The sequence below is a fragment of the Dasypus novemcinctus genome, chromosome 19 (assembly GCF_030445035.2).
Source record: "Dasypus novemcinctus isolate mDasNov1 chromosome 19, mDasNov1.1.hap2, whole genome shotgun sequence".
NCBI lineage: Eukaryota > Metazoa > Chordata > Mammalia > Cingulata > Dasypodidae > Dasypus > Dasypus novemcinctus.
In genome coordinates this window covers 81,135,884-81,160,860 of record NC_080691.1, presented here as the reverse complement: position 1 = coordinate 81,160,860, position 24,977 = coordinate 81,135,884, and the positions used below count along the sequence as shown (strand labels likewise).

The 24,977-nt window shown below is 62.7% G+C and overlaps 1 protein-coding gene and 1 non-coding gene across 4 annotated transcripts in view; one reads left to right on the top strand and one right to left on the bottom strand.

The window, feature by feature from the left end:
• KDM4B (lysine demethylase 4B) overlaps nt 1-24,977 on the top strand; it is a 141,350-nt gene that overhangs the window by 42,438 nt on the left and 73,935 nt on the right. For all 3 annotated transcript variants that reach the window (XM_071210002.1, XM_058282033.1, XM_058282032.1), the window contains 4 exons: nt 12,431-12,594; nt 19,450-19,625; nt 20,249-20,363; nt 24,381-24,574. In XM_071210002.1, the coding sequence (XP_071066103.1) occupies nt 12,454-12,594; nt 19,450-19,625; nt 20,249-20,363; nt 24,381-24,574 (626 nt within the window). In that variant the 5' untranslated portion in view covers nt 12,431-12,453. The remainder of the gene's footprint in view (nt 1-12,430; nt 12,595-19,449; nt 19,626-20,248; nt 20,364-24,380; nt 24,575-24,977) is intronic.
• Nucleotides 22,616-22,744, bottom strand: LOC111765530 (small nucleolar RNA SNORA31). Its single transcript, XR_002797844.1, has one exon. It is a non-coding gene; the product is annotated as a small nucleolar RNA SNORA31 (small nucleolar RNA).

Genomic DNA, 24,977 nt, shown 5'->3' with positions numbered 1-24,977 from the left:
CCTTGCCTGTGTCCTGCGGGTCAGGCCCCTGGGCCGCCGCTGCTGCGCTCACCCGGCACCTTCAGGGACCCCGCGTCCCGCGCTTCCGGCAGGGTCCCCGGCAGTGGCGGGTGCCTTTAGGGAGGCTGCTGAGAGAGTCCCGCTGCCTGGCACGCCCGGGTTTTGACTCTGTGATACTGACCTGTGTACCTTCTGACAACCCAGGGCAGGGGTTAAAGAGGTGGCCTCTGACGGAGGCCCAAGGCGATCACTCAGAGGACGAGGAGGAGCGCAGTGCCGCGGCCCCCCGGCTCACACCAGGAGTTGGGGTGTTGGGGCGCGGCTGGCACTTCTGACGGCCCCGAGTCCTCACGCCAAAGGACACCGCGTTCAGCGTTGATCTCGGGCTCTTCGGCGGGTGCTGGGCGGGGCACCTGCTCAGGGTCGAGCGGGCGGGAACGTGGGCCTTGGCTCCTGTGTCGATGCTTTCTGTTCTGCCTGACGCAACAAGACGAGGAAGTGCAGGCAGTAGGCACAGCGTCCTCTTTGGGATGAATGTGGTCAAGGTTTTGTCTTAATTTTTTATTATTTTTTTAACAAATCAATTTTTTCCCCCAAAGCAATTTTATCGATACATGTTAACAAAGCACACAGTTCCTCCAAAGTGTTCAATCAATGGTATTTGGTATAATCACACGGTTGTGCATTCATCACTTCAATATATTATAGTAATTATTTTCAAAAATAATAGTAAACAGACAAAACAAGAAACTTCAGTCCTCTATCTTTCTGCCTTCCCTGCTATTTCCGGCTACTCTTGCACAATTATTTATTTATTAAGCAGTTTTGTTGAGATATATTCACATACATATGATCTATCCTAAGTGTATAATTGGTAGGTTTTACTATAATCAGAATGTTGTGCATTCATCGTCACAAAGAGTTTTAGAATTATTATTCCAAAGAAAAACTCCACACCCCTTAGAATGCCTTCCCTAGCCCCACATAACCAGTAATCAAAGTTCATCTTTATAAATTGTTTTATATTTACATTTTATATAAATGGAGTCATACGATACATTACACAATGTATTTGGCTCATAGTCACGCAGTCATACAGCATTTGTCCATTTGCGTCTGGCTTGCTTCGCTCAACATAATGTCCTCCAGGTTCATCCATGTCGTCAGATGCTTCACGACTTCATTTCTTCTTACAGCTGCGTAATATCCCATGGTGTGAACACACCGGTTTGCGTATCCATTCATCTGTTGGTGGGCACCTGGGTTGTCTCCATCTTTTGACAATTGTGAATAACGGTGTGCAGAGGTCTGTCTGTGTCACTGCTCTCAGTTCTTCTGGGCATGTACCCAGTAGTGGTGCTGCAGGGTCACGTGGCGAGTCTATGTTCAACTTCTTTAGGAACTGCCCAGCAGTCCTCCACTGTGGCTGCACCATTCTGCCTTCCCACCAGCAGTGGGTAAGTGTTCCTATCTCTCCACATCCTCTCCAACACTTGTAGTTCTCTGTCATTTTAATAGTGGCCATTCTGATAGGTGTGAAATGATATCTCATTGTAGTTTTGATTTACATTTCCCTAATCGAGAGTGATGTTGAGCATTTTTTCATGTGTGTTTTTTTTTGCCATTTGTATTTCTTCTTTGGACAAATGTCTCTTCAAGTCTTTTGCCCATTTTTAGATTGGGTCTTGGCTGTTTTTATTGTTGGATTGTAACATCTCTTTATATATCCTGGATATTGAACCCTTATCAGACGTGATTTCCAAATATTTTCTCCCATTGAATCACTGCCTTTTTACCCTTTTGACAAAGTCCTGTGAGGTGCAAAAGTGTTTAATTTTGAGGAGGTCCCATTTATTTACTTTAAAAAAAAAAATGAGACAGTGTGGTTTTGTTAGTTTTTAAAAAAAGATTTATTTATTTATTTCTCTCCCCTTCCGCGTTGTCTGCTCTCCGTGTCCATTTGCTGTGTGTTCTTCTGTGTCTGCTTGCATTCTTGTCAGCGGCACCGGGAATCTCTTGTCTCTTTTTGTTGCGTCATCTTGCTGCGGCAGCTCTCCGTGTGTGCGGTCCACTCCTGGGCAGGCTGCACTTTCTTTCGCGCTGGGTGGCTCTCCTTACGGGGCGCACTCCTTGCGCGTGGGACTCCCCTACACGGGGGACACCCCTGCGTGGCAGGGCACTCCTTGCACGCATCAGCACTGCGCATGGGCCAGCTCCACACAGGTCACCCTGCACCTCCCGTAGAGGAGGCGGATGCTCCTATCAGTTGAGCCGAATCCGCTTCCCTATTTTTTCTTTGGTTGTATGTGCTTTAGGTATGAGGTCCAAGAAAGGACCGCCTACTACAAGGTCTTGAAGATGTTTCTCTACATTTTCTTTTAGTAGTTTCATGGTCCTGGCTTTTATATTTAGGTCTTTGATCGATTTTGAATTGATTCTAGTATAGGGAGTGAAGTAGGGGTCCTCTTTCATTCTTTTGGTTAGGATATCCAATTCTCCCAGCACCATTTGTTGAAGAGACTATTTTGTCCTATGAACATGGACTCGGTAGGTTTGTCAAAAACCAGCTGACCCTGTAGGTGAGGATTTGTTTCTGGATTCTCGATTCTTTTCCCTGATCGATGTGTCCTTCATTATGCCAATACCATGCTGTTCTGACCACTGTAGTACAGATCAGTTTCATTGCTACATACTAATAAAGCATAAATCCGTCCAAAGCATACAATCAATGGTATTTGGTATAATCACATAGTTGTGCATTGATTGTTTTTATCCTTATTAGCACATTTTCATTATTCCAATAATAGTAATAAACAAAAAACAGACCAAAAAACGTCACCACCTCTCAATCTCTGTATGCTTCCCCTGCTGTATATAGCTGCTATTCTGTGTCCGTCTCTAGTTTGTGTCTTCATTTTGTAAAAACAGTCTTATATGTGCAATGTCACCCATATTCATATCTCACGAGGTGTCGCTGTATTCTACAGTCCCGTGTTACGTTTTTAGCTTTCCCTCTAGTAATGTATATGTCCTCAGACTTTCAACCAGTGTCATTCCCATGTAACAGCTCTGCTAGTTACAAGCACTGTGATGTGCTTTCACCCTTTCTTTTCATTTCCACAGATTTAGAAACAGCCTTCTTACCAGCTCTGCACAGATTAACCCTTAGCTGTCCATTCTCCACCTCCTGCTTTCTGGTCAAGGTTTTGTTCCTTAAGGGACAGGCTTCAGGCAGCTGGGGAAAGGGTCCCAGCCTCCGGCCAGTAGGACACATGCGGCCCACTGTTTGCGTTTATAAATGAAGTTTTATTGGGACACTGCCATGCCCATATGTTCACGTAGAGTCTCTGGCTGCTTTTGTCCGCCAATGACTGAGCTGAGGGGTTGTGGCAGAGACTACCTGGCTTGCAAAGCTTGAGATATCTGCTGTCTGGTTCTTTACAGAAAAACTGTGGCCCCGTGGTCTAGATACTTCTCAGTGGCCAGGCCGGATGGACGGGGCCCTCTTAGGCATGGTTTGGAAATGGTCAGTTCTGACCGGGCCTTCTGGCCCGTTGCTCTGACCGGGAAGGCTCGTGCTCTTACAAAACGGCGCATTCTCCAAAACCTGCTCTTCTACCCCTGCGGCTTTTTGTTGGTCCCTGGCGAGGAGGCCGAGGCTATCACCAGCTCCCATCTCCTGCCAGCAGCTTGTTTGATAGCTGAGGAAATTGAGCCCAGGGCCAGACAGTGTTTGACCCAGACGGGGGGTGGAAGGGATGGGGGCGTGGGGGTGTGGGAGCCGGAGATGAGGGACGCGGCTACCGCTGCAGGGCAGGGCTGGTGCCCGTGAGGACAGAGTCCTCGGCACCGAGGCTCGGCAGGCCCCAAGGAGGGAGCTTTGACCTGTTTAGAAATCAATTTAATTGTTATTGACATACAATTTGCACACCATAACAGTCACTCTTTCAAGTGCACAATTTAGTGGCAGTTAGTATATGTTCCAGAGTTGTGCTGCCACTCCTGCTGGCTAATTCCAGAACGTTCTCTTCACCACCCAAAGAAACCCTGGACCTGTTCACTGTTGCTTCCCATCCCTGCTCCCTGCAACCGCTCGTCTCTTCTCTGTCCCTGGAGTTGCCCGCCCTCACCCACCACCGGCTCGGCTCGGGGAGGTGCGACGTGCCGCTTACTGTGCCCGGCTTCTCGCCCCAAGCAGCACACTGTCGAGGTGCCTCCGTGCGGCAGGTGGGGCCGCAGCTATGGTCCCAGCGCCTGCATGCCCCGGGCCCACTGCTCCAGTCACCGGCTGGTCCCCTTTTGGGGCGCCGAGAGGGGCACTGCCGGGGCCGCACGGGGCCAGGCTCTTGGGGGGCACCCAGGAGCGGGAGGCGGGGCCTGCGGGGCCTGCGCCCTGCACACGCTCAGAGCTGCTGCTTCGCTGCTCCCAGCGTCTGCACCGTTGTCCACTCCCACCCGCTGGGGCGAGGGCGGCCTTGGGTCTGGAAGAGGGAGCTGAGAACAGTTCCCTGCTTTGCCCGTTGCGTTTTGGAGGGGGAGCTTGAGCCAGACGGCAGGGCCTCGGGCAGGGCTGGCCTTGGTTGGAGCAGGACCCGGGCGGAGCAGGCTTGGTCAGAGCCCCGCCCTGGGTAAAAGTCGCCTCAAACCCCAGGTCCCCGTCCTTGCGCACACACGTGGGGCGTCTGGGGTTTGACTGGAAACCCCTCCAGCCTGCGGACCCCGGACTGCGCTGGGCGGTGGGCACCCACTCTGGCGCCACAGGCCTTTGGGGCACTTCCTCCTGGAACACAGTGATGAACAGAGCTTCTTAGAAAGTTCCTGCCACCCAAGCACATACTGAAGGTGAGGAGGGAGACGTGCAGGCAGCACTCGTCTCTAGGCTAGGAGACTTGGGAAACATCGTTTGCTTCCTTGTGTTTGCTTTTTTGAAGAAAAATGTTAAAATGTTCTGTTGTGGTATCGTCTACACCACTAGCTTTCCCGTTGCAGCCGCCTTCAAACACTCCGTTTAGCTGGGCTGACGGCGCTCCCGCCTTGTGCCCGTCGGCCCCGCCCGCCACCGCAACTGTCCCGGCACCCCCACCCACCTGCTTTCAAGAAGCCCCCACCCCGGGGAGGCGCGGGCGCATGGCTTTCTCCTCTGCTGTTTGGGGTGTGCGGTGGGAGGATGGAGCGCCGAGCCGGCCTCGCCCCTGCGTTTCGCAGGTAGTGGTGGCGACTGGGACGCCGCCGCGCGCCGGGCCCTGAACCCGGTGCCTCACCAAGGCCCAGCGGGGCAGCGGCTCCTGGGCCGGGCGCGCCGAGCTCTGTGGCAGCAGCGCCAAGTGCTGTCTTGGTCTTGGTGGCCCCCCGGGAGCCCCCAGCTCTTGGGGATTCGGGCCTAGGTGAGTGCAGGGAAGGGGCCCGGGCTCCCGAGAGGACGGCGGCGCAGCCGTCGTGCAGTCGGAGGGCGAGGGCCCGGGCCCGGAAGGCCGAGCCCAGGGGTGGTGGCACGTCCTTCCTGTCTCGGGCCCTCCCCGCGGCTTGCCAAGACGGCCTGGGAGAACCACCGAGGGGCAGCTGTCCCGCCCAGCAGCGCCCCGGGCCGAGCCTGCCCGCGCGGCTGGAGGGCAGACGTTTTGGGGGGCAGAGCGCGCGCTGGGGCAGCTCGCTGTCCCTCGATGGCCGCCTGGCCGCCGTGGGCGGCACCGAGAGGCAGCCGCGCAGCCCGAGAAGCGGCGCCCTTTGTGCCTTGGGGCCAGGAAGCTGCCATGCCTGCCCAAGTTGGGGGCGAGCTGGCGGCCTGGCCTGGCTCCCTCCGAGTTCTGACGCGGAAGGAGCGGTGCTGTGGGACGCTGTGCGGACTGCGGGCCGGGCTTCTCCCGTGGGCTTCTCCGGGGCGGCGGCGGCCTCCGGGCGTGGCGGGCGTGTGGACTGCAGCCGTGGGCTTAACACCCTTGTGTGCCGTTTGTCGGGTGGCCGTGGCGGTGGGCTGTGTGGTGATCCCAGGCCCCCCGGCCCAGGCCCGTGGACACGTGCTCCCTGCCGAGGCCTGAGGGACACAGCGGGCGGGATTCAGCCGAGGGGCTGCAGCTGGGAGAGGAGGTGGGGGCGTGACACGGAAGCAGGCGGGTGCCAGGCTGGAGGGCGCCGCTGCCCTGCGGGCCGAGCAGGGGCCCTGGGAGCGCCCCACCGCAGCCCGCCCGCTGTTGGGGACCTCCGAGCCCCAGAACCACGCGGGCATCTGTTGGTGTTGTGCGAAGCCCTAAGCCTGGGTCGTTCGTGCGCAGCTGTAGGGACCTCACCCGCAGCTTTTTAAAATTTAAGTTCAAATTTTTATTACGAAACAAGGAAAGGGCCAAGTCCACAGCCTGAGACTCAGCTGCGGGCGTGCTGCGGGGCGAGACGCACGCGGGCCCAGCCAGGCCTTCTTAGGCCTCTCCCGTCCCCGGCCCCGTCCTGGCTGGGTGGCCCCGGCGCTCAGCCACCCCGATCGGCTGCCGCACCTGGGGCTCCCGGGGGCCCCTGCAGCGCAGCTCTGTGCGCGCCCTGACTGCCGCCCCTGGACCCCGTGCAGCAGGCTCGGCGCCGGCCTGCTGTTCGCCCCTCATGCACCCTGAGCTCTTGCCCCACACAGGCCCCCTGCCGGGCGCGCCCCCCTCCTGCCCCTGAGCCTGCCTTGTGGAGGCGGCTCCCGGCCCTGCGTCCCGCGGGCTGCCCCTGGGCCTGTCTCTGTCCATCCGGCGGCCGCTTGCAGTCCCTCCAAGTTGCCTGGGGCTGGCACATTGGGGCTGGCACCCTCCATGACGTGCCTTGGTCCCGCGGCTGTGCCCAGCACTCTGTGTGACCGCCCTCCTCCGTCCTTCTATGTGCGCTGCCTCACCTGCCCTGCGTGCTGCCCCCGGGAAGGCCAGCGCCATGGGCTGAGACACGTGCCGCAGCCAGCCAGCCGCCAGGGGAGAGCGCCCTAGACCTGCCCCGGGTGCAGGCTGCGCGAGGGCTGCGGGGCCCAGCGCGGGGCGGGTGGCGGCAGGCAGCAGGCGCTCAGGCCCCCTCTGCTGGCCTGCGGGCCCCGTGAGGGCGACGGAGGAGGCCGGCCTGCAGCTGAGTGTGCATCCATCGCGGAAGCCAGGCCTCCCGCTTTCCTGCGTCCTGCGCGAGGGCCTGTGCACGCTGCCCGGGCGTGCGCTGGTGCTGGCATCCTGCCTGCCTGGGAGCCCTGCAGAGCGGGTGCCAGGCTCAGCTCCCGGGCCACACCCCGCAACGCCTGCGGGCCCTCGGAGCCAGGGTGGAGCGGGCGCCCGGGGGTGCTCAGCGACTGCCCCAGGCCCGAGTCAGCGGGACCCCGGCTGCTGCTTCCCTGCTGGGTGCCAGTCCACGCGGGGGCCTGGGGCTGACTGGGTCTCACCAGGCCACTAGGGGGCTGGAGCCGAGGGGCCCTGCAGGGAGGGGGGGTCCGCGGGGAGGAGCTGAGGGCGAGTCCCGGGGCCAGCCACACCCCGCCCCCGCGGCTCGTCCCGGCACTGTCCCGCCACTGTCCCGAGCCGGCGGTCGCAGTCAGCCTTCCTTTTATCCCAAGTTTACGCGTTTCTAGAGGAGATATTTTGCACACGTTGGATCCTCTGTTTTTGTCAAAACCTGAAAGTTGCCAATTTCACTCATTCGGTGTCTGTAAAAAGCCCCCCAGAGACCCCCCAGAAGCTCAGGAGGGGCTCAGGGCCCCGTCGGTCCGACAGGCAGGCTGCTTTACCTTCAGGCGGTGTCCCTCCTGCGTTCCGGTTCTAGCAGACAGACGGATGGACAGATGGAGTGAGCGGCAGCTGGGGGCTGGCCCGGCTGAGGAGCCTCTTTGGACCTTTCTCACCGCGCGGTCGGGTCGTTCGAGGCTCAGCCCACCCTCCCTCCTCAGCCCACCCTCCCTCTGGGCTGACCCTTCTGTGGCCCCTCGGGGCCTTGAGGGGGCCCCGCCCTGAGGCGGGCGGGCGTCTGGATGAGTGGCGGGGCCCTGGCTGACCTCGCCCCTGCCGGCTTGTCGGGGTCTGTGGGGAGGCTGAGGCTGGCATGTGGACGGCGGCCCGAGCGCCGCGCCCGGCCCCGTGGGTGAGTGGCGGGCAGGGCCGCGGTCCAGGTCGTTGCCCTCACGGCACCTGGCCTCGGGCTGGCCCTGCTCCTCTGCTGGAGGTGAGGAGGCCCCCAAGACCCAGCGTCCCCGGCGACGGCTCCAGGGTCTGGGTGGGCGGCTGCGGAGCTGGCCCTGGCCTGGGCACGCGGCGTCCCTGCAGGAGCTCTCGGTGGGTTTTGGTACCCACAGCCTCGTGGAGATGGTGTCGACGTCCCTTGGCTCCTGGGGCCCCAGCTGGCTGCGCTGGCCCGCGCCTGGGCCGGGACCCAAGAGGGCAGAGGGCGGCGCTTCCTCGCCGCGTCGGGAGAGCTCCTTTAGGTTTCGATTGTGCTGCTTCCGGCACGCACCCCGGGCGGGGACCCCCAAGTGTCGCTAGCGGCCCCACCTCCTAGAGAAGACCCCCCACCGGCTCCTCAGTGGGCTGGGAACTTCGGACGGCCCCCTCCGCGCACAGGCCCGCAGTGGCTGACGGGTCTGGGATGGGCTGCGTGACGGCCCGTGGCGCAAGGTGGCCGTCCTTGGTCCTGGGCTGCGTTTTGGAAATGCAGGAGCTTGGTCTGTGCCTGCGTTCCCGCTGCCGCTGTGACGACTGCCCGCGCCTCCTGTGCGGGCCTGTCCCAGGGCCACTTCCCTTGGGGCGCGGGCCAGGCCTCTCGGGTACAGGTACGAGTCTTGTGGTCCTGCCCTTGCGGTCCCTTCCCCACCCCAGGCCAGCAGCAGAGCCGCTGCTCTCCTCTTCCCAGGACCTGCGACGGGGCCGTCGCCCCATCTCAAGCACCCTAACTTCCTCCCGTCTGCAAAGTCCCTCTTGCTGTGTCGGGGCCACGTTCCCAGGCCTGGGGGTGACGGTGTGAGCATGGTCGGGGCCTCCGGGTCCCTCCCGCGCTCCCCATCTCCCCTGGCCGCCCGTTGGCGCCGGCGTCTGCTCAGCGCAGGGCGTTTCCGAGGAATGGCTGTCAGAGGCGGGTGGCTTGGCCTTGCCCCGGCTGGGTCCACGGCGCCGTGGCTGGCACGCACGCCGGCTTTGCGGGTCTGGAGTGGAGTTTCTAGTGGGAGCAGCGGTAGTTCCTTAAGCTTCTGAGGGCCTGGGGTGGGAGTCAAGTGGTAGCTCGAGCACGCCCCCTCCTCGCTCCTGGGGCGACCGCCGGAAGCACATCGGCTGTCCTTCGGAAATTTCTATAGGACGGGGACGGGCCGTGGGCCAGCGCAGGGGAAACCCAGGGGTGCGCTCAGCCCGCACGAGCCGAGCCCAGCGGAGCCGACCCTGAGGAGGGCGCCTGGCAGCGCCGCAGGCTCCGTGGCAAGCCCCGCCTGGAAGGGGACGCGGGGGCAGGCCCTGCCTGGCAGGCGTCCGCCTCGGCTGCGCGGCTTGTCTAGAGTTGCGCTCATGCGTCCTTGTTGCCAGGGCGTCTGCGTGGCGTGCGGGCGGCACAGCCGTGCATCAGGCTAACTCGGCCACGCCCGCGCTGGAAGTTGCCTGTGGTTTCGCGTGGTCGCCTGGGGTCCCCTGGGGTCGGGTGGTTCTCTGCTGTCCCCAAGTTGTCCCTGAGGTGTCGTGGGTGGAGCTCTCCCTCACGGCCGGGGGGGGGGGGGGGGGGGGGGGGTGTGCTTACACCTTCACGGAGTGGGAGGGCGTGTCTCCCTCTTTCCCACCCTCCTCCCCCGCTGCCCTCCTTTTTGGTAACAGGTTTACTGAGATGTAATTTGTATGCCATACAATTACCCGTTTTCCAGGTATGGTTCAGTAGCTTCTAGTATATTCACAGATGCGTGCAGCCACCGCAGAACCAACTTGAGAGCGTTCTCCTCACCCCAGAAGAAACCCCGCACCCCTGTTTGTAGTCCCCCCTTCTCCAGCCCCCCAGCCCCCCTTCTTTTTCTAGACCCCTGTTCTGGATGACCCACATGGGGGACCCAAGAGGGGCCTTCGGCACCTGCTGTCCCACGGAGCAGGACGCCGCCCAGGCCACCCACGCCGCAGCGTCTGAGCTTTGTCCCTCTTTAGGGCCAGTAGCAGCCGGGTGGTGGAGGGACGGTGCTCCGTGTGCCGCTGCCCGGCGGCGGGTGGCGGGGGCTTCCTCCTGCTGGCCGCGGCAAGTCCTCACGGGCACCGTGTCCACGTGGCTCCGTCTCTCGGGGTGGGATCGCGGGTCCTGCTGACGCCCGTGCTTGCCCGCGTTGCCGCTGGGCTGTCGTCCAGGGCGGCTGCGCCACTCCGCACCCCCAGCAGGGCGCGAGGGCCATCCCCGCTCCTCGCCGGCGCTCGCTGCTGGCTGGCGATGCCGTGGCCTGGCGAGCGTGGCGTGGCCCCTCACCGTGGTTTTGACTTGCCTTCCCTAGTGGCTCCTGCCGTCGAGCATCCCCTCGTGCGCCTCCCGGCCGTTGTGTGTGTTGTTTGGAGCCGCGGCGGCTGTCATCCTTGGCCTGTGTCTAGTCGGGTCGTCTGTCCACTCAGGGCGGAGTGGAGTGGAAGGGCCACCGAGGGCGAGAGCCGAGCGAGCAGGACGCTCGAGGCCGTGCCTCCCAGGAAGGCCTCCCTGTCCCCTCCCCGGCCCTGCCCTGGCCCGCGCCAGGCCCCGCTGCCCCTTACGCAGTCAGCCCGCTCACGAGGACACTGCTGTCCACAAGGCTACGGGGTGAGGGCTCTGAGCTCGGCGGGACAGACGTGGCCGAGGCGTCTGTGCTGTGCCCGAGGCGTCTGCGCTGTGCCCCGAGCCGGCGCCGTGGCCGCAGGTGGGGTGCGGGGCTCCCGGGGGCACGTGGCTTCCCGGGCCAGCAGGGCCGCCGCTGTGGGGGTGCAGGGCCTGGGTGCTGGCTGTGGGAAGGTGCTGGGCAGGGGGCGGTGGCTGGGGGCTGCAGAGCGGGGCAGCCAGGGGCGCCCGCAGCCAGGAGCCCTGAGCGCGCCCTGGAGGGCCGGCGGCCTGGCCTAGGCGGGACCCTCTCTCTGGTGCCCTGGAGGGGGCTTCATGACAGCCCTGCGTCCGGCCAGCACGCCTGTCGCCATCTGTCCTCACCGTGTCTCCTGGAATCCTGCCCCACAGCCAGCTACCACCCCGCGCCGTTCTCGGTGGGCGCCGGCCTTACTGCATGGACCTGCTCGACCCCCAGGGCGGTGGCACGGCCTCCCGCCCCCCTGTGCACGCGGCTTCCTGGCCTTGCCCAGTGCTCAAGTGGGGGCAGAGGGGACACGGGCTCCGGCGGGCACTTTGCTCAGAGGCCTCAGAGCAGGGGCTTGGCCCAGGGCAAGGGGTAAGGGTGGCTCAGGGCCACCAGCAGTCCCTGCAGGGCCCCCCAGGACCAACCTGGGACCCCTGGACCCCGTGAGCCGCTGCAGGCTGAGGCGCGGGCGCGTGCTGCCCTCTCGTGGCCGCTGCGGGGAGCGCGCGGGGAGCCGGCAGGGCCCTCTGCTCCCTGCCTCTCATCCGTCCCGGGTGGTCCTGCGGGTGGGGAGGTGGGGTCGTCACATTTTCTTTTTTTGTGTGTTTCTGCGCGCTTGCCTTCTGGCCTTTTCAAAAACCTAGAGGGCTTCTGTGGCCTGGCCAGCTTGCCTTTGGAGCACTTAATTAGTAGGAGAGTTTAAACTGCCAAGGAGACCCTCCCTGCCAGGGTGGGGGGCGCCAGTGGACCCCCGGGTCTCTGCCTGCACAGAAGGGTGCTGCTCTGACTTGCGCCTCCTCACCGAGGGGAGAACCTGGCCCCCGCCCCGTTTTTGGGCGCCGGCAGAGAGCCCTGGTGCCCACAGATTGGCCCACATGCGTCACCTCCGGGCTGAAACACCCAGGCTTGGCGGGGTGTGGTCGCTGGTGGCGGGAACGCGCCATTCCAGCTGGCCCTTCTTGCCCCTGCTGCCGCCAGCCGGCCGCTTGGGTCCTGGTGCACCTGGCAGCCGCCGGGCCAGGGCCCCAGCTGGAGCCACCAGCTCACACCGTGCGCACACACACACAGACACACACAGACACACACACACCCTCGCTCACCTCCGACAACCCGGAGCGCGCCGCCGCCTCTGCCGATACCCGGCTCAGGAGCGCATGCGTCGATCTGAAACCGATGCCGGCCGAGGGAGACGAGCTCCTGATAAGAAGAGCTTTTTATTTCCGAGGGCCCCTTGTGTAAAATTAGCGCAGGGACTCCAGCAGCACCTCAGCCTCTGAAACTAGGCCGCCCCCGTTCCTGACGAGGAGGCGACATCCTGGCGTCCTGTGCTCCGCAGGGAAAGGGGCGCCGGCCTCAGCGCGCTCCTCCCGAGCCGGGCCTCCGAGCGGCCGCGGTCTCCGGCGCGTCGGCGTGGCCCGGCGCCCCGCTCACTCTCGACTGTCTTCCTCCTAGGTGTGGCGCTTGCAGCTGCAGCCATGGGGTCCGAGGACCACGGGGCCCAGAACCCCAGTTGTAAGATCATGACGTTCCGGCCCACCATGGAGGAGTTTAAGGACTTCAACAAATACGTGGCCTACATCGAGTCCCAGGGCGCCCACCGCGCCGGCCTGGCCAAGGTGGGTGAGCGCGGGGCGGCGGGCGAGCTGCGCTTCCCCACCCCCCCACGGTGTGGCGTGCTCACGTCGTGGGCTCCTCCGGGCACTTCAGACAGCGCCACGCAGCCCGCGGCACTGCGTTCTCACTACACGCCCGGCGCGCTTCCAGCCGAACTCGGAAGCGGGCAGCACAGCCCCTGCCCCCAGGAGCGACGGGCGGGGGAGACGGCAACGGGTGTGGGGAGCTTGGGTCCAAGCAGGGTGCCTTGGGGCGTGGGGGAGTGGAGGAAGGAAGGCATCCTGGGGCAACTGATGACCATAGCGGTTTTTTTTTTGGTATGGTTAAGATACGGACATTTTGGGGAGCAGATGGGGAGTGGGTGTAGCTCAGCGGTTGAGTGCCTGCTTTGCATTTATGAGGTTTCGATCTCTGGTACCTCCTTAAAAATAATGGAGTTTTATCCTTTGTAAATTATACTCAGTTTTTACAAAAGCTGAAAACACTTGCAGTTCCAGACCATTAAATGTATAAAAACACTGCACTCTACAAATCAAAACCGGTAGGAGGAGGATGAACTATTCAGAAGGAGTTTCGCGGGGCAGCACTTAGTTTTTGCATCTCTGTCCCTCGGTGAACAATGTCCTTTTTGAGCTGGTTGCATGCCTGCCAGGTAAATTCCGTGGACCTGGGTGGAGAGCGACAGTGAGCGTCCTCGCCTTCCCTCCCCACCCCAGCTCCTGGCCTGGAACCACCCACTGCCGCCGCAGTCCCACGCACCCTCCAGGGCACAGCGTGCTCATGCAGGTGCAGGGGTGAACGCAGACTGTCGACAGCGTGCCTGTTTGTGTTTAATGGCGGGCAAACAGCAGAACCTAAAAATCCTCCCACCCATTTTGAGCGGATAATTCTTTGACATATGGAGTACATCGACAAGACTGTGGCACTGTCACCACCACCTGTTTCCAGACTCTCCATCCTCCCAAACCAAAACTCAGCGCTCGTTTAGCAGTAACCCCACTCCCCCACCCTCTACCCCCAGTAACCACTTTTCTGATTTTGTCTGTGAATTTGCTGCTTCTAAGTAATTGTATAAGAGGAAAAGAAGGCATACGTGTCTGTCCTTTCTTTGACTCAGCATGATATCTTCAGGGTCCGTCCATTTGTTGCAGGTTTCTGACCTTCACTTCTCTTTCTGACTGAATAACATTCCGTGGTCTGGGTGGCCCACAGGACATGTGGGTGGCTTCCACCTTCTGGCTGCTGCGACTCGTGCTGCGGCGAGCACTGGTGTACGAGGTTCTGTCCGAGTCCCTGTTTTTAAGTCTTTGGGGTCTGTGCCTCGTGTGGAATCGCCAGTCCCGGCTGATTCTGTGTTTAACTTTCTGAGCAACCGCCAGACTCTTCACAGCAGCCGCCCCCTTTTCCATTCCGCCAGCAGTGTGCGAGGGTTCCCATGTCCCCACGTCCTCGCCCGCACTTGTTCCTTACAGCGTTTTTAAATGACAGCCCTCCGAGCGGGCGTGACGTGGTAGCTCACTGCAGCTTTAGTTTGCACTGCTCTATTGGCTAATGATGTTGCGCATCTGTCATGTACTTGTTGGCCATTTGAATATCTTCTTTGGGGAAATGTTTGTTCAAATTCTTGGCCCATTTTTAAAAAATTTTATTTAAGATTTATTCATTCCCCCTCCCCACAGCTTGCTTGCTTGCTGTCTGCTGCGTCCATTCACTGCACTGTCTTCTGTGTCTGCTTGTTGCCCTTTGTTGCGTCATCTTGCTGCTCCAGTCCTCCGCAGCCGCAGGCCGTGAGCGCTCCGTGGGTGCAGGGCAGCCTGCCTTCACAGGGAGGCCCTGGGATGCGAACCTGGGGCCTCCCGTACTGGAGACGGGAGCCCAGTCGTTTGGGCCACAGCCACTTCCCCTCCTTGGCCCATTTTTGATCTGATTGTTTGTCTTTACGCTATTGAGTTATGTAAGTTCTTTAAATATTCTGCGTAGTAAATGCATATCAAATAAATGGCTTTCACATATCTTCTCCAATTCTGTGGGCTGTCTTTTCACTTCTTGATGACGTCTTTTGAGGCACAAAAGTTTTAAATTTGATGAAGCCCATTTTATTTTTTCTTCTGTTCATACTACCGATGTAAAATCTACAAATCTCTTGCCTCCGACGAGGTTCTGGAGATGTTTCTGTCGGTTTTCCTGTAAGAGTTGGGCAGTGTTAGCTCTTAGTTCAGCTCTTTGCTCTGTCTGCATTGATCTTGTGCGTGGTGAGAGGTCGGGGTCCACGTTCATTCATTTCCATGTGGAGTTCCAGTTGTCCCTGCACCTTTGTTGGGGACTCTTCTTCCCCCATTGCCTGCACATAGCGTCCTTCTCACAGACCAGCCCCACTTCAGTGGTCAGGAAGCTGACTTGAGCCAGGACCGCACTGTTGTAACGACTCTCGCTTTGTGGCCCTGCTGTGCTTTTAAATATAAACGGTAGTGTCCCGCTCTTCTGTGCATTTAACTTATTTTGGAGATGGAGGACATAGTCTGCATCTTTGTGTTTGTGAGTTTGTGTATGTGTGTGTACATGTGGTGTTGCTCACTGGATAATTTGGAAAACCCACTATATATTTGTTTTGGGGTTTTCATGCTTCCTGCTTGACTATCCCTTTATCTAAGCTACCTTCATCTCTGTTGTTCAGTCCAAACATTTTCTCTGCAGGACCAGGTGGTATCATGGGCTGCGCAGCCCAGCGCGGCTCAGCTCTGCTGCGTAGCACGTATGCACCAGGGACAACCCGTAAGCGCACAGGCGTGGCAGTTTGCCCATGAAACTGGATTTCTGGGCACGGAAATGTGGATCTCTTATCATTTCACTTGTCATGAGATACTCTTCTTTTGATTTTTCCCCCATTGTGTAAAAACCAAGAAATTTTCGTAGCTTGGAGGCCGCACAAAAGCAGGTGGCACTCTGGATTTGGCTGCAGGCGGGGGTTGGTTGACCTGGACCGTGTCTGCTTCCTCTGCTTTTTCGCTCTCCCTCTGCGGCCTGGTTTGGGTTGAGTCTGGAACTCCACGTACGTTCTTCTCCAAGCTGCCTTCCTGCCTTCAGCAGTAAGTGAATGCCCTTACCTCTTGACTTACGAGCTTTAAAAGACAAGGGCAGCAGCACGCCTTCGTCCCCTCTTCCCCACCAGCTCCTCTCGAGTTCAGAACGTTTTCCTGCACCCACGGCTGCCCTGTCGCTCCGGCTTGCCATCTCCATGACGGGCTCGGTGCCGGCTGTGTGCTTGAGGTCACCTGCGCTGGCCGCGTCTCAGTGGGCTGAGGTCTGTCAGCCCGGGGGGCGGGGGGCTCTGCAACACCGCTCCCCGACTTCATGGGAGTGGTCAGGTCCGCTTCCCAGCCTGAGACCCGGCAGGCCCTGCTGCCCCTCCTGGGTCCCCCTGGACCTCCCCGGGCCCCTTAGTTTGGAGTGGGGTGAGGCTCTGTCCTCTCTCCATTGACCTATTTCCACTTCCCAGCACGCAGCAGGCCCCTTCCAGTTTGGGATCCAAGTTCTTCTTTCTCTGGAGAGTATCTTGGACTCTTGGTTCTGTTCTCTCCTTCCGAGCCACCTTTCAAGCCCGCCCCGACATGCGTCCCCCAACTGTTTTGCCTTCCCGCCGTTCTCTGGCGCCTGTCCCCGGCTTCCTTGGCCGTTTCCAGCATGTTCTGTCCTCCGTGTGTGTTCCTCCCCGGTGGCTTCTCTTCTTTTACCCCCCTGCCCACACTTTGCTCTCCCCGTGCCTCTTTTGCCCTTTACTTCCTTTGATATCAGTAAACTCAATCTAGTAAGCTCAAGTATTCAACCTATAAAAAAACCTTATTCTTGTTTCTTAGAGCACTGGCAGGTTTACAGGAAAATGGTGCAGAATCTTTCCCTTTTAATCTGCACGGTGGGGGCTTCCCCTTTGAGCCCAGACGCCTCAGGGCTTTTCATTCCGGTGGACGGTGGCCGCCCGTGTTGGAGGGGCCGGGGGCCGGCCCGGGTGCTGCAGGAGGCCAGCCAGCCCTGGCCGGTGCTCGACACTGCCTCTGCCCAGCGCCCGGTGCCCGGTGGCCGGCGCCCTCCTTTCCCCTCCTGTTTCTCTGACCTTGCTGGGTGCTCGCCTTTGGAAGGGTGAATTTTTCCCCAAACCCCAGCCGGCTCGGGGCGGGAGTGGGGGGACGCCGGCGCCGGGCTCTGGGCGATCCGGGAGGGGGAGGTTTGCGTGGAGGTGTGGGGGCAGGGGGCTTGTCCTAGGCGGTCCCGGGGCACCTGCGTGTGTGTGCGCGTGTGTGCTTGCGCACGCCCGCCTTCTCCCTCCTGTGGGGACACCCGGGGCAGAGAAGTGGCCGTAGGGCCTGGTCACCCCGCGTGGTCCCAAGAGGGGTCCAAGGGCCTCGGGGCCTCCAGAGGGAGGACAGCCCTGGCCTGCCGGGCACTGTGCCCGGCACCTAGCCTCGGCCGCCCTTCCTTATGCGTGCACGCGCAGGCCGAGTGTGCGCACGTGCGTGAGGGGGTGCCCTGGGCGACCTTCCTCACCGTCCCCACCCCAGAGTTCCAGCGGGGCCTTGGCGGGGGGGGGGGCCTGGGGGGGGGCCTGGGGCAGGGTGGGCATGCACTGAGGCTCCTTCCCCCCAGCAGCCCTCTCTGGTGCAGGAAGCGCCCCTCGGCGCCCCTTGCTCCTGGCCCCTGTGCTGGAGCGGGGCCCGGAGGTGCCCTCGGGAGAGGAAGCTGGGGGGTGGTGTTGTTCATGGAGCAGATGGGGATTATAGGCGAGTTTCCCCTGGTGACAGGGAAGTGGGAGGCTCACTGGTGCCCCCGGAAGCGTGCCCGCGTCTAGACGCTGCTCAGGGAGGAACGTCGGGCTCTCGGGAAAGATGCCGCTTACCTGTCTAGTTAACAGGCACTCAGCTCACGAGCCCCACATGGTCCAGGCTGTTTCTAAGGTCATCGTGCCTCCTGACGCAGAGGCCTTTCACTTGGTTTATTTACTTTTTTGCCTTTCCAGTCTTCAGAGTGCTGGTTTACCACCCAGCTGCTTCTCCATCCAGCTGCTTCCCGCTTGAGCTCTCTAAAGAGCTGTTGCCAGGGCCTGGCGCCCCCCCCTCCCCCACCCCCGACCTTCCCCTGTGCCTTGGCCACAGGTGCCCGGGCGCCCACTGCCTTGGAGAAGTCCCCGAAGGCTGGCTCCTGATTGGATGGTCACAGCCGCTGGGCGGGGCCGTGCCCGTTTAACGCCCTCCTCTCAGGCGAGTGGCCTCCGGGCTGGCTCCCTGTCTGCTGGGGGGTGCCCTGGGTGCGGTGGGGTGTTGAACAGCCTCCCTGGGCTCCCGCCAGCACCACCCGGTGTCCCTGAGGGCAGAATTGCCAGGGATGAGCCCTCTCCCCCACCCCCGCCACCTTTTTTTATTGTTTTGTTTTTTTTTCTGTAAACAGACCTGGCCTGCTGCCTGCGGGGAGGCAGCACCTTTCTTTCCTGGGTAACTGACAGCCCAGGAGGGAAGTACTTGCCTGGCCAAGCCCAGCATTTCCTCCCGCGGATGTGCTGTTGGAACCTGGGGACAGTGGCTTGGGCGTGTGGCTCGCGGAAGCTGTCGGGAAGCGCCCGTCTGGCCCCGCCCGCTTGGTCTCGCGGGGTTCTGGGCTGACGGCTGGCAGTGGCCTGGCAGTGGCCTGGCTCCGTTCCTGCCCCCAGTGCTGTGGGCAGCCCAGCCTGAGCCCTGCAGGAGACAAGGGGCTCACAGACCTCTCCCTGCCCCAGACTGGGGCGACCAGCCCACGTCGGCCCTGTGGGCCTGCGAGGAAGTGGGCACGGTGTCCACCCACCCGGAGTGCACCCCCAGCCGGAGGCGAGGAGCAAGGAGCATGCCGAGGCTCGGGGGCCCTTGTCCTTCCCCGGCTCTCTCCTCCGACCTCCGAGCTGGCCCCGGAGTGCCATGCCTGGGCCCTGCCACTTCCGTCCAGCCGGCTGGGAGCACTTCCCCCCCCTGGGCGCAGGGACCGGGGCCGTGGTGAGGCCGGGCCCCGCTCCCCCTGGGGTGCTGGGCATGGGGGGCGCCAGCTTGACCCAGGTGTTGGTGCCGCCTCTTCCCAGTGGGGTCCTTGGGCATGGGGTAGGGCCTGTCTGTGCCTCGGTTTTCCAAGCGCGACCACCATACCTTCCACGCAGGGTGCCCTAACGCACAGCCGCGCCAGGGCTGAGCCAGCCTGGCACAGTGCCCAGCTCGGGGTGTGCTGGTCCTGCCCCGTGCCCTCGGGTCTGCGGGAGGCAGGGGGTGGGGGCGGGGGGTGCTCAGGGTCAAGGCAGGCGGCCTGGATTGTCACCTCCTCCAGCCCCATCCTAGGGGCCCCTCGCCTGCCCGCCGTCACCTGTGTTAAGGTTGTAGAACTTTTCTACTGAGCACTGAGTTTTTTCATGTCTTTGGGGTGCTTGTCACCCACCTCCACCACCAGAAAGTAAGCTCCCGAGGGCAGGGCTCTTGGCTCTCCTGGTCGCAGGGTGCCCCGTCCCACGTGGCCCCTGCAGTGACCCCGCTGGACTTCAGTCTGCGGGCGGTCCCCGCACCCCGTGGCGGTGAGCCAGTGCGGTCCTGCTCTGGGCCGGGGGATGGCGGGCGGGGCCCTCAGGCCGGCTGTGGCCGTGGACGGGAGCTCCGTGGCGCCAGCGCACACGAGGGCCGCCCTGCCTCCCCCGCCGGGCAGCGCAGAGGATGGGCCGGGTGGCTCTCAGAGGGGGGCAGCTGCGCCCAGGTGGCAGGGGTCCCTCCGGGCGGCGTCCCCCCAGGGGCTTATGAGGAAAGCCGGCCGTCCTCCTGGGGCGGGCTGCGGGGTCCTGAGCCTCCTCTGTCCTGTGGCAGATCATCCCCCCGAAGGAGTGGAAGCCGCGGCAGACGTACGACGACATCGATGACGTGGTCATCCCGGCCCCCATCCAGCAGGTGGTGACGGGGCAGTCGGGCCTCTTCACGCAGTACAACATCCAGAAGAAGGCCATGACGGTCGGCGAGTACCGCCGCCTGGCCAACTCCGAGAAGTACGCGGCTGGAGGCCGCCTGCCCTCCCGGGCTCAGGGCCGCTCATGCTCGGGGAGTGGTGTGGGTGCCCCACCCCCTCCTGGACTCCGTGCCCTCTGGGCTCTGGTGTCACCCTGGCCGCTCCCCACACGCCTCCCTGCTTGGCAGAGGGCACCCCCGGGCACACCCCAGACGCTCCCCGCTCTCCTGGGCACGCGCAGCGGTCACCCCGTGCCCCCTCCCTGTCCCCTGGCGTCCCCGCGCTCCTGGCTGTCTGCAGCTGTCCTGGCCTCTCCCCTGCCCCTGGCTCTTGAGCCGGGAGCGTCCCGGGAGGGCAGCTGTGCCCGTCACACTGGCCTGGTGCTCCCGCCCCAACGGGCGCCGTGTGCCCCACAAACGATCTCGGCCCTTGCAGCGCCTCGGGCCGCGCCCGGTCCTCCCCCGCACTCTGGCCCAGCCTGACCTGGTGCCCCCCCGGGGTGGGAGGGAGCAGGGTGCGCCCCAGGTAGGGGCTCTTGGCCGAAGTCCCCCCAAGTGACGACTGGGTCTCACCGAGCTCCTGGCAGCTGTTCCCCTCCAGGGTGGGTGGCGGGGATGCGTGCCCCGCGCAGGCCCCGCCTGAGCCCCCGCCACCTGCCGCCAGGTACTGCACGCCGCGCCACCAGGACTTCGACGACCTGGAGCGCAAGTACTGGAAGAACCTCACCTTCGTCTCTCCCATCTACGGCGCCGACATCAGCGGCTCGCTGTACGATGACGTGAGTCCAGGCCCCCCCGGCTGGCGCTGCAGGGTCTGGGCGGGGAGGAAGGTGTGGGGGAAGGGGCGTGGACGGGCTTGGCCCCGAGGCGGGTCCCCAGGAGGGTGCTTGCGGCCACCGTGCCCGTCTCCCAGTGGACACGCAGCGACCCCATTCTCCGCGCTGCCCTCAGCAGCTGGTCGCAGAGCAGCCGTCACGATGTGGCGCCATTTCCCAGGGCCTCTCCTGGCGCTGGCTTATTCAGCTGCTTTCTTCCTCGCGCCCTCCTGGGCTCCTGGGAACGTGCACTCTGCGCCTGCAGGCGGCCGTGGGCTCCAGGCCTCGGCGCGCGTCTGCCTCGGGCTGGAGGGCCCCCGGCTCCTCGGCCGCCGCCTGCTGCTGGCTCGTCCCAGGGCCCCGACCGGACTCAGGCCCCGCAGGTGTCCAGGTCGTTCTCAGATCCCGGGGGCTCCGGAGGGTTTGCTCCCGGGTGGGCCTGAACCCTCCGCAGGGCTGGCCTTGCCCGGGGGGCGAACGAGCCCTGAAGGCGGCCTGTGGACGCCACCCAGCGCCTGTCTGCTCCTGAGGCAGCTCCGGCCTCCCTCCGTGCTGCCCGCGGCTGCTGCGCTCTGCGCTGTCCCAGAGCTGGCAGCAGGGCCGTCTCTGCCTCGGGCTGCCGGGCAGCGCAGGAGCACCGGGGGCTGCGGCACGGCTTCCTCGTGGCGATTCCCTGTGCGTGGCCTCCGTGCACAGTGCCTGGTGTGCGCGTGGGGAGCGGTCCTCAGGGCGCGTGCCTGCACCTGCGCGGTCTGCCCCGCAGGCTCTCTGCAGAGGGGCCCTGTCCGCTGAGTGGAGCTGTGGGCCCCGGGACTGACGCAGCCCCGGCCTCTCCTGCCTCCAGGAGGGCGGTGAGCGGGCCCTCGCCAAGCCTCTGCGGGCCGGGCCGGCGCTCCAGGCTGTGCTTTGCGTTATGACGCGCAGGCCTCACCGCCGGGTGCTGCCCTGCCGGGTGAGGAGGGGGCGTGGGGCCTCGGTGGCTGACTCACGGGACCCCACCATGAGCTCTGCCGTCCAGGGCCAGGGCAGATTGGACCCCACCCAGGCCCTCGGGGTCTGGCGACGCGGCCACGGCGTGGACCAAGCTTTTTGACGCGCGTGGGCCCCAGTATATGGGTTCTCCCAGCCGGGCCCGAGGCCGCTGCGCTCCTCCTGCCGCCTAAATTGTAACTTCCAGCGCAGGAACTCGGGCCCCGCGGCCTGGCGGGCGCAGAGCACCTGAGGCCCCGCCGTTGCGGTCGGGTGAGAGGAGAGGCCCCCACTTGTCGGACGCGCCCATGTTTTCCACCCAGTTTTGGAGCGTTAGCGCTAGCTGCGATCTTTTGCAGCGTTGTGTACCATTTGATGGATTTACTGTTTCCTTTCTGTTAACAATATTATTGAGCCATAATTCACATATCATTAAATTTGCCCTTTGGAGGTGTCCAGCTCAGGGCTTTGTAGGACATCCCAGAGCTGTGCAGCCAGCGTCACGATCAGCTTTAGGACGTTTTCACCGCCTCCGAAGAGGTCCGGCCTGCTTTCGGCAGTCGCCCCCGCCCCCCGGCCTGAGCAGCCGCTCACCTAGGCCCTGCTCCTCCCGATGGGCCTGCCTGGCGCCTCAGGGAAGGGAGCGCGAGTACGTGCTCTCCCAGGGCCGGCTGCGCCCGCTCACCAGCGCACGCGTCAGGACGGCACCCCTCTTCACCGCCAAGCGATACTCTCTTGCGTGGCTACCGCAGCGTTTTGTTGGCCTGCTCGTCTGTTGACTGGCTTGTGAATGAGGCTGCCTGAACGCTGGCACACGGGTGTCTGGGTTTGGGGGGTTTCTGTTCTGGGATACATGCAGGGGTGGGATTTCTAGATCAAACGGTAACTCCGTGTTCAGCATTTTTGAAAAAATGCCAGAGCGTTCTTTCAAAGTGGCCGCACCGTATTACGTGCCCCTGGCAGTGTGTGTGGCTTCCGGTTTCCCCACGTCCTCGCCAGCACTTGGTGTTATCTCTTTAGATTCTCGCCACCCCGCTGGCATCACCTCGTAGTTTTGATTTGCCTTTCCCCAGTGCCTAGTTGTGTCGAGCATCTTGCCTGGTGCTCATTGGCCATTTGTATTATCTTTGGAGAAACAAGTATCTCATCAGCTCCTTTGCCCCTTTTAAAATTGTTTTTTATTGTTGCCATTTATAAGTTTATTTCTGAGTTGCAGAGATTATTTCCCCTTCCCTGTTTTTAGAGTTTCCTGTATTCCCCCACTCAGTCTTGGCTGCCACAACCAGGCAGAAAGCACGGGGACCTTCTTTTTCTCGCTTCTATAGTGGAAATCTTAGTGGCAGACACTAACTGCTCCAGGTCTGTCAGAGATGCGTAAAGATTATTATTTCTTAGTTACTGAGTTGTAATAGTTCCTTCTGAATTCTAGATGCGAGTCCCTTACCGGGTACAGGATTTGCAGGTGTCCTGGGGGCAGTCTCTTCACTTTGTTGAAGGTGTCTTGTGCTGACAGACGTTTTTGGTTTCGGTGAAGTCCGGTTTGCCTGTTGCTCCTTTTGTTGACACTCGTGGTGTCCCAGCCAAGACTCCTTTGCCAAAGCCAAGGTCGAGGGCTGCAGGCCAAGGTTTCCTTCTGAGGCTGGGCTAGCTTTGGCCTAAACGTCCAGGTCTTGCCTCCATCTCAGTGGAGTCTTAGCGATGGCGTGCGGCAGGGGCGCGGTTCCCGCTGTGGCCCCGGCCCTCCCCTCGGGCCAGCAGCGCCTGTGGAGGGGACGCTCCTGTCCCCACTGGGTGGTCTCAGCCCAGGTGGGGTCCTTCTGCGTTACTGTTTTTAAACTGAATTTCAGACTCGGCGCCTGGTCCGGGGATCCCTCGGTGCCTCTCGCTGCCATCAGGCCAGTGGGCTGCTGCGGCCACGAGCGGGTTCCGTGGCCGCGTGCGGGCCCCGCGAGGCTGCGGCGAGGAGCGCTGCCTGCCGCGGACCCCGCAGGAGGGTTCGTCTTGCCGACCTCGTACGGCAGTCTTGTCTTATGGGGGAAGCTGCGGCTGGACCTGAGAAACTGCCAGGTTGCAGGATGAAGGAACAAGGCCCCCGTCCCCTGCCCTGGTCTCCGAGGTGGCTGCCACATCGCAGACGCGCAGCCTGGACAGCGAACAGGATCGGGGGGGCTTCTCGAGCCGCTTCTGGTGCCTTGGACCGACCTTGGGCAGCGTCTCCTTGAGGACCTTGCACTTCCTGTGCCCGTGAGGGGCTGGCCACTGCCCCCGCAGGTCCAGGCTTGCTAGGGCATGGGTTGCTGTCCTGCAGGTCCTGCCACGTCCAGGCCCTCACGTGGGACCTGGAGGCCTTAACTGTGGCAGGTTTGGGGCAGGAAGGACGTCCAAGTTCCCGAGAGTAGTCGGGCTCCTGCTCAGAGCCTCGGCAGGCTCGTGGGTTTCCAGGCCCTGCTGGCTGAGCGGCCTGAGCTTGGCGAGCGCCCGCGCCAAGGTGGCTTTGTTTGCTGGTGGCACCAAGAACAGGTGTGCCCTGGGGCGGGCCTCGCCTTTGCCTGCCGGCCCCTGGAAGCCCTTGGCCTCCTGTGGAAGGCCCTGGATGGGGCGCCCAGGGTCGGCCCCGGCAGCTGACCTCCCCGTGACGCTGGCTCAGAGGCCTGTTACGTTTTCACTCCAAGCAGCAGTCTCTGCAGCGAGGCCCTCCCCGCCCGCGCATGTGTGCTTAGTGCACGCGTCAGTGGGAACCCAGAGGGGTCCCACCCCTGCCGGGCCTCCAGCCGGTCTCGGGTGCCTGGGGAGGCCGGGCTGGAAGCCCGAGCCGGAAGCCCGGGGGCGGGGCCAGGGCTCGCCGCGTGCAGCGCGTGGCCGGCTCCACGGCCCCGGGGGCGGAAGCCTGAGCTGGAAGCCCGGGGGCGGGGCCAGGGCTCGCCGTGCGCAGCGCGTGGCTGGTGCCACGGCCCCGAGGGCGGGACGCAGCCCCTGGTCCCGCGGGGGCTGACCCGCCCGCTGCGCCCGCAGGATGTGGCGCAGTGGAACATCGGGAGCCTGCGGAGCATCCTGGACATGGTGGAGCGGGAGTGCGGCACGGTCATCGAGGGCGTCAACACGCCCTACCTCTACTTCGGCATGTGGAAGACGACCTTCGCCTGGCACACCGAGGACATGGACCTCTACAGCATCAACTACCTGCACTTCGGCGAGCCCAAGTCCTGGTGAGCGCCGCGCCCGGGCCCGGGGCTCCGGCGCCGTGGGGGGGTGGTGGGGGGGGACGTGCCCGGGGCTCCGGCGCCGCGGGGGGTGGGGGGTGGGGGTGGGGGGGCGTGCCCAGGGGCCTGGGCGGGGGGCGTGGCCTGGCGTGGCGCTGCGGATCGGCCGCTCATGGGGAGGCCAGGTTGGGAGGCGTTGGCCGTGCAGGAAGCGGCCGGAGCCTCTGACGGGGCGGGGGACACCCTGTCTCGTGGGTGGCCCTGGGGGCTTGGGCTTGAGTTTGGGGAAGCGGGGAAGCTGTGCCCGAGGGTGGCCCCCGTGTCCCGCACTGGCCGGCGGCCCTGCCTGAGGCCTCGCAGAGCCGCTTCCTGGGCAGTGGGACCGTGCGGGCCTGTGCAGGGGCAGCCA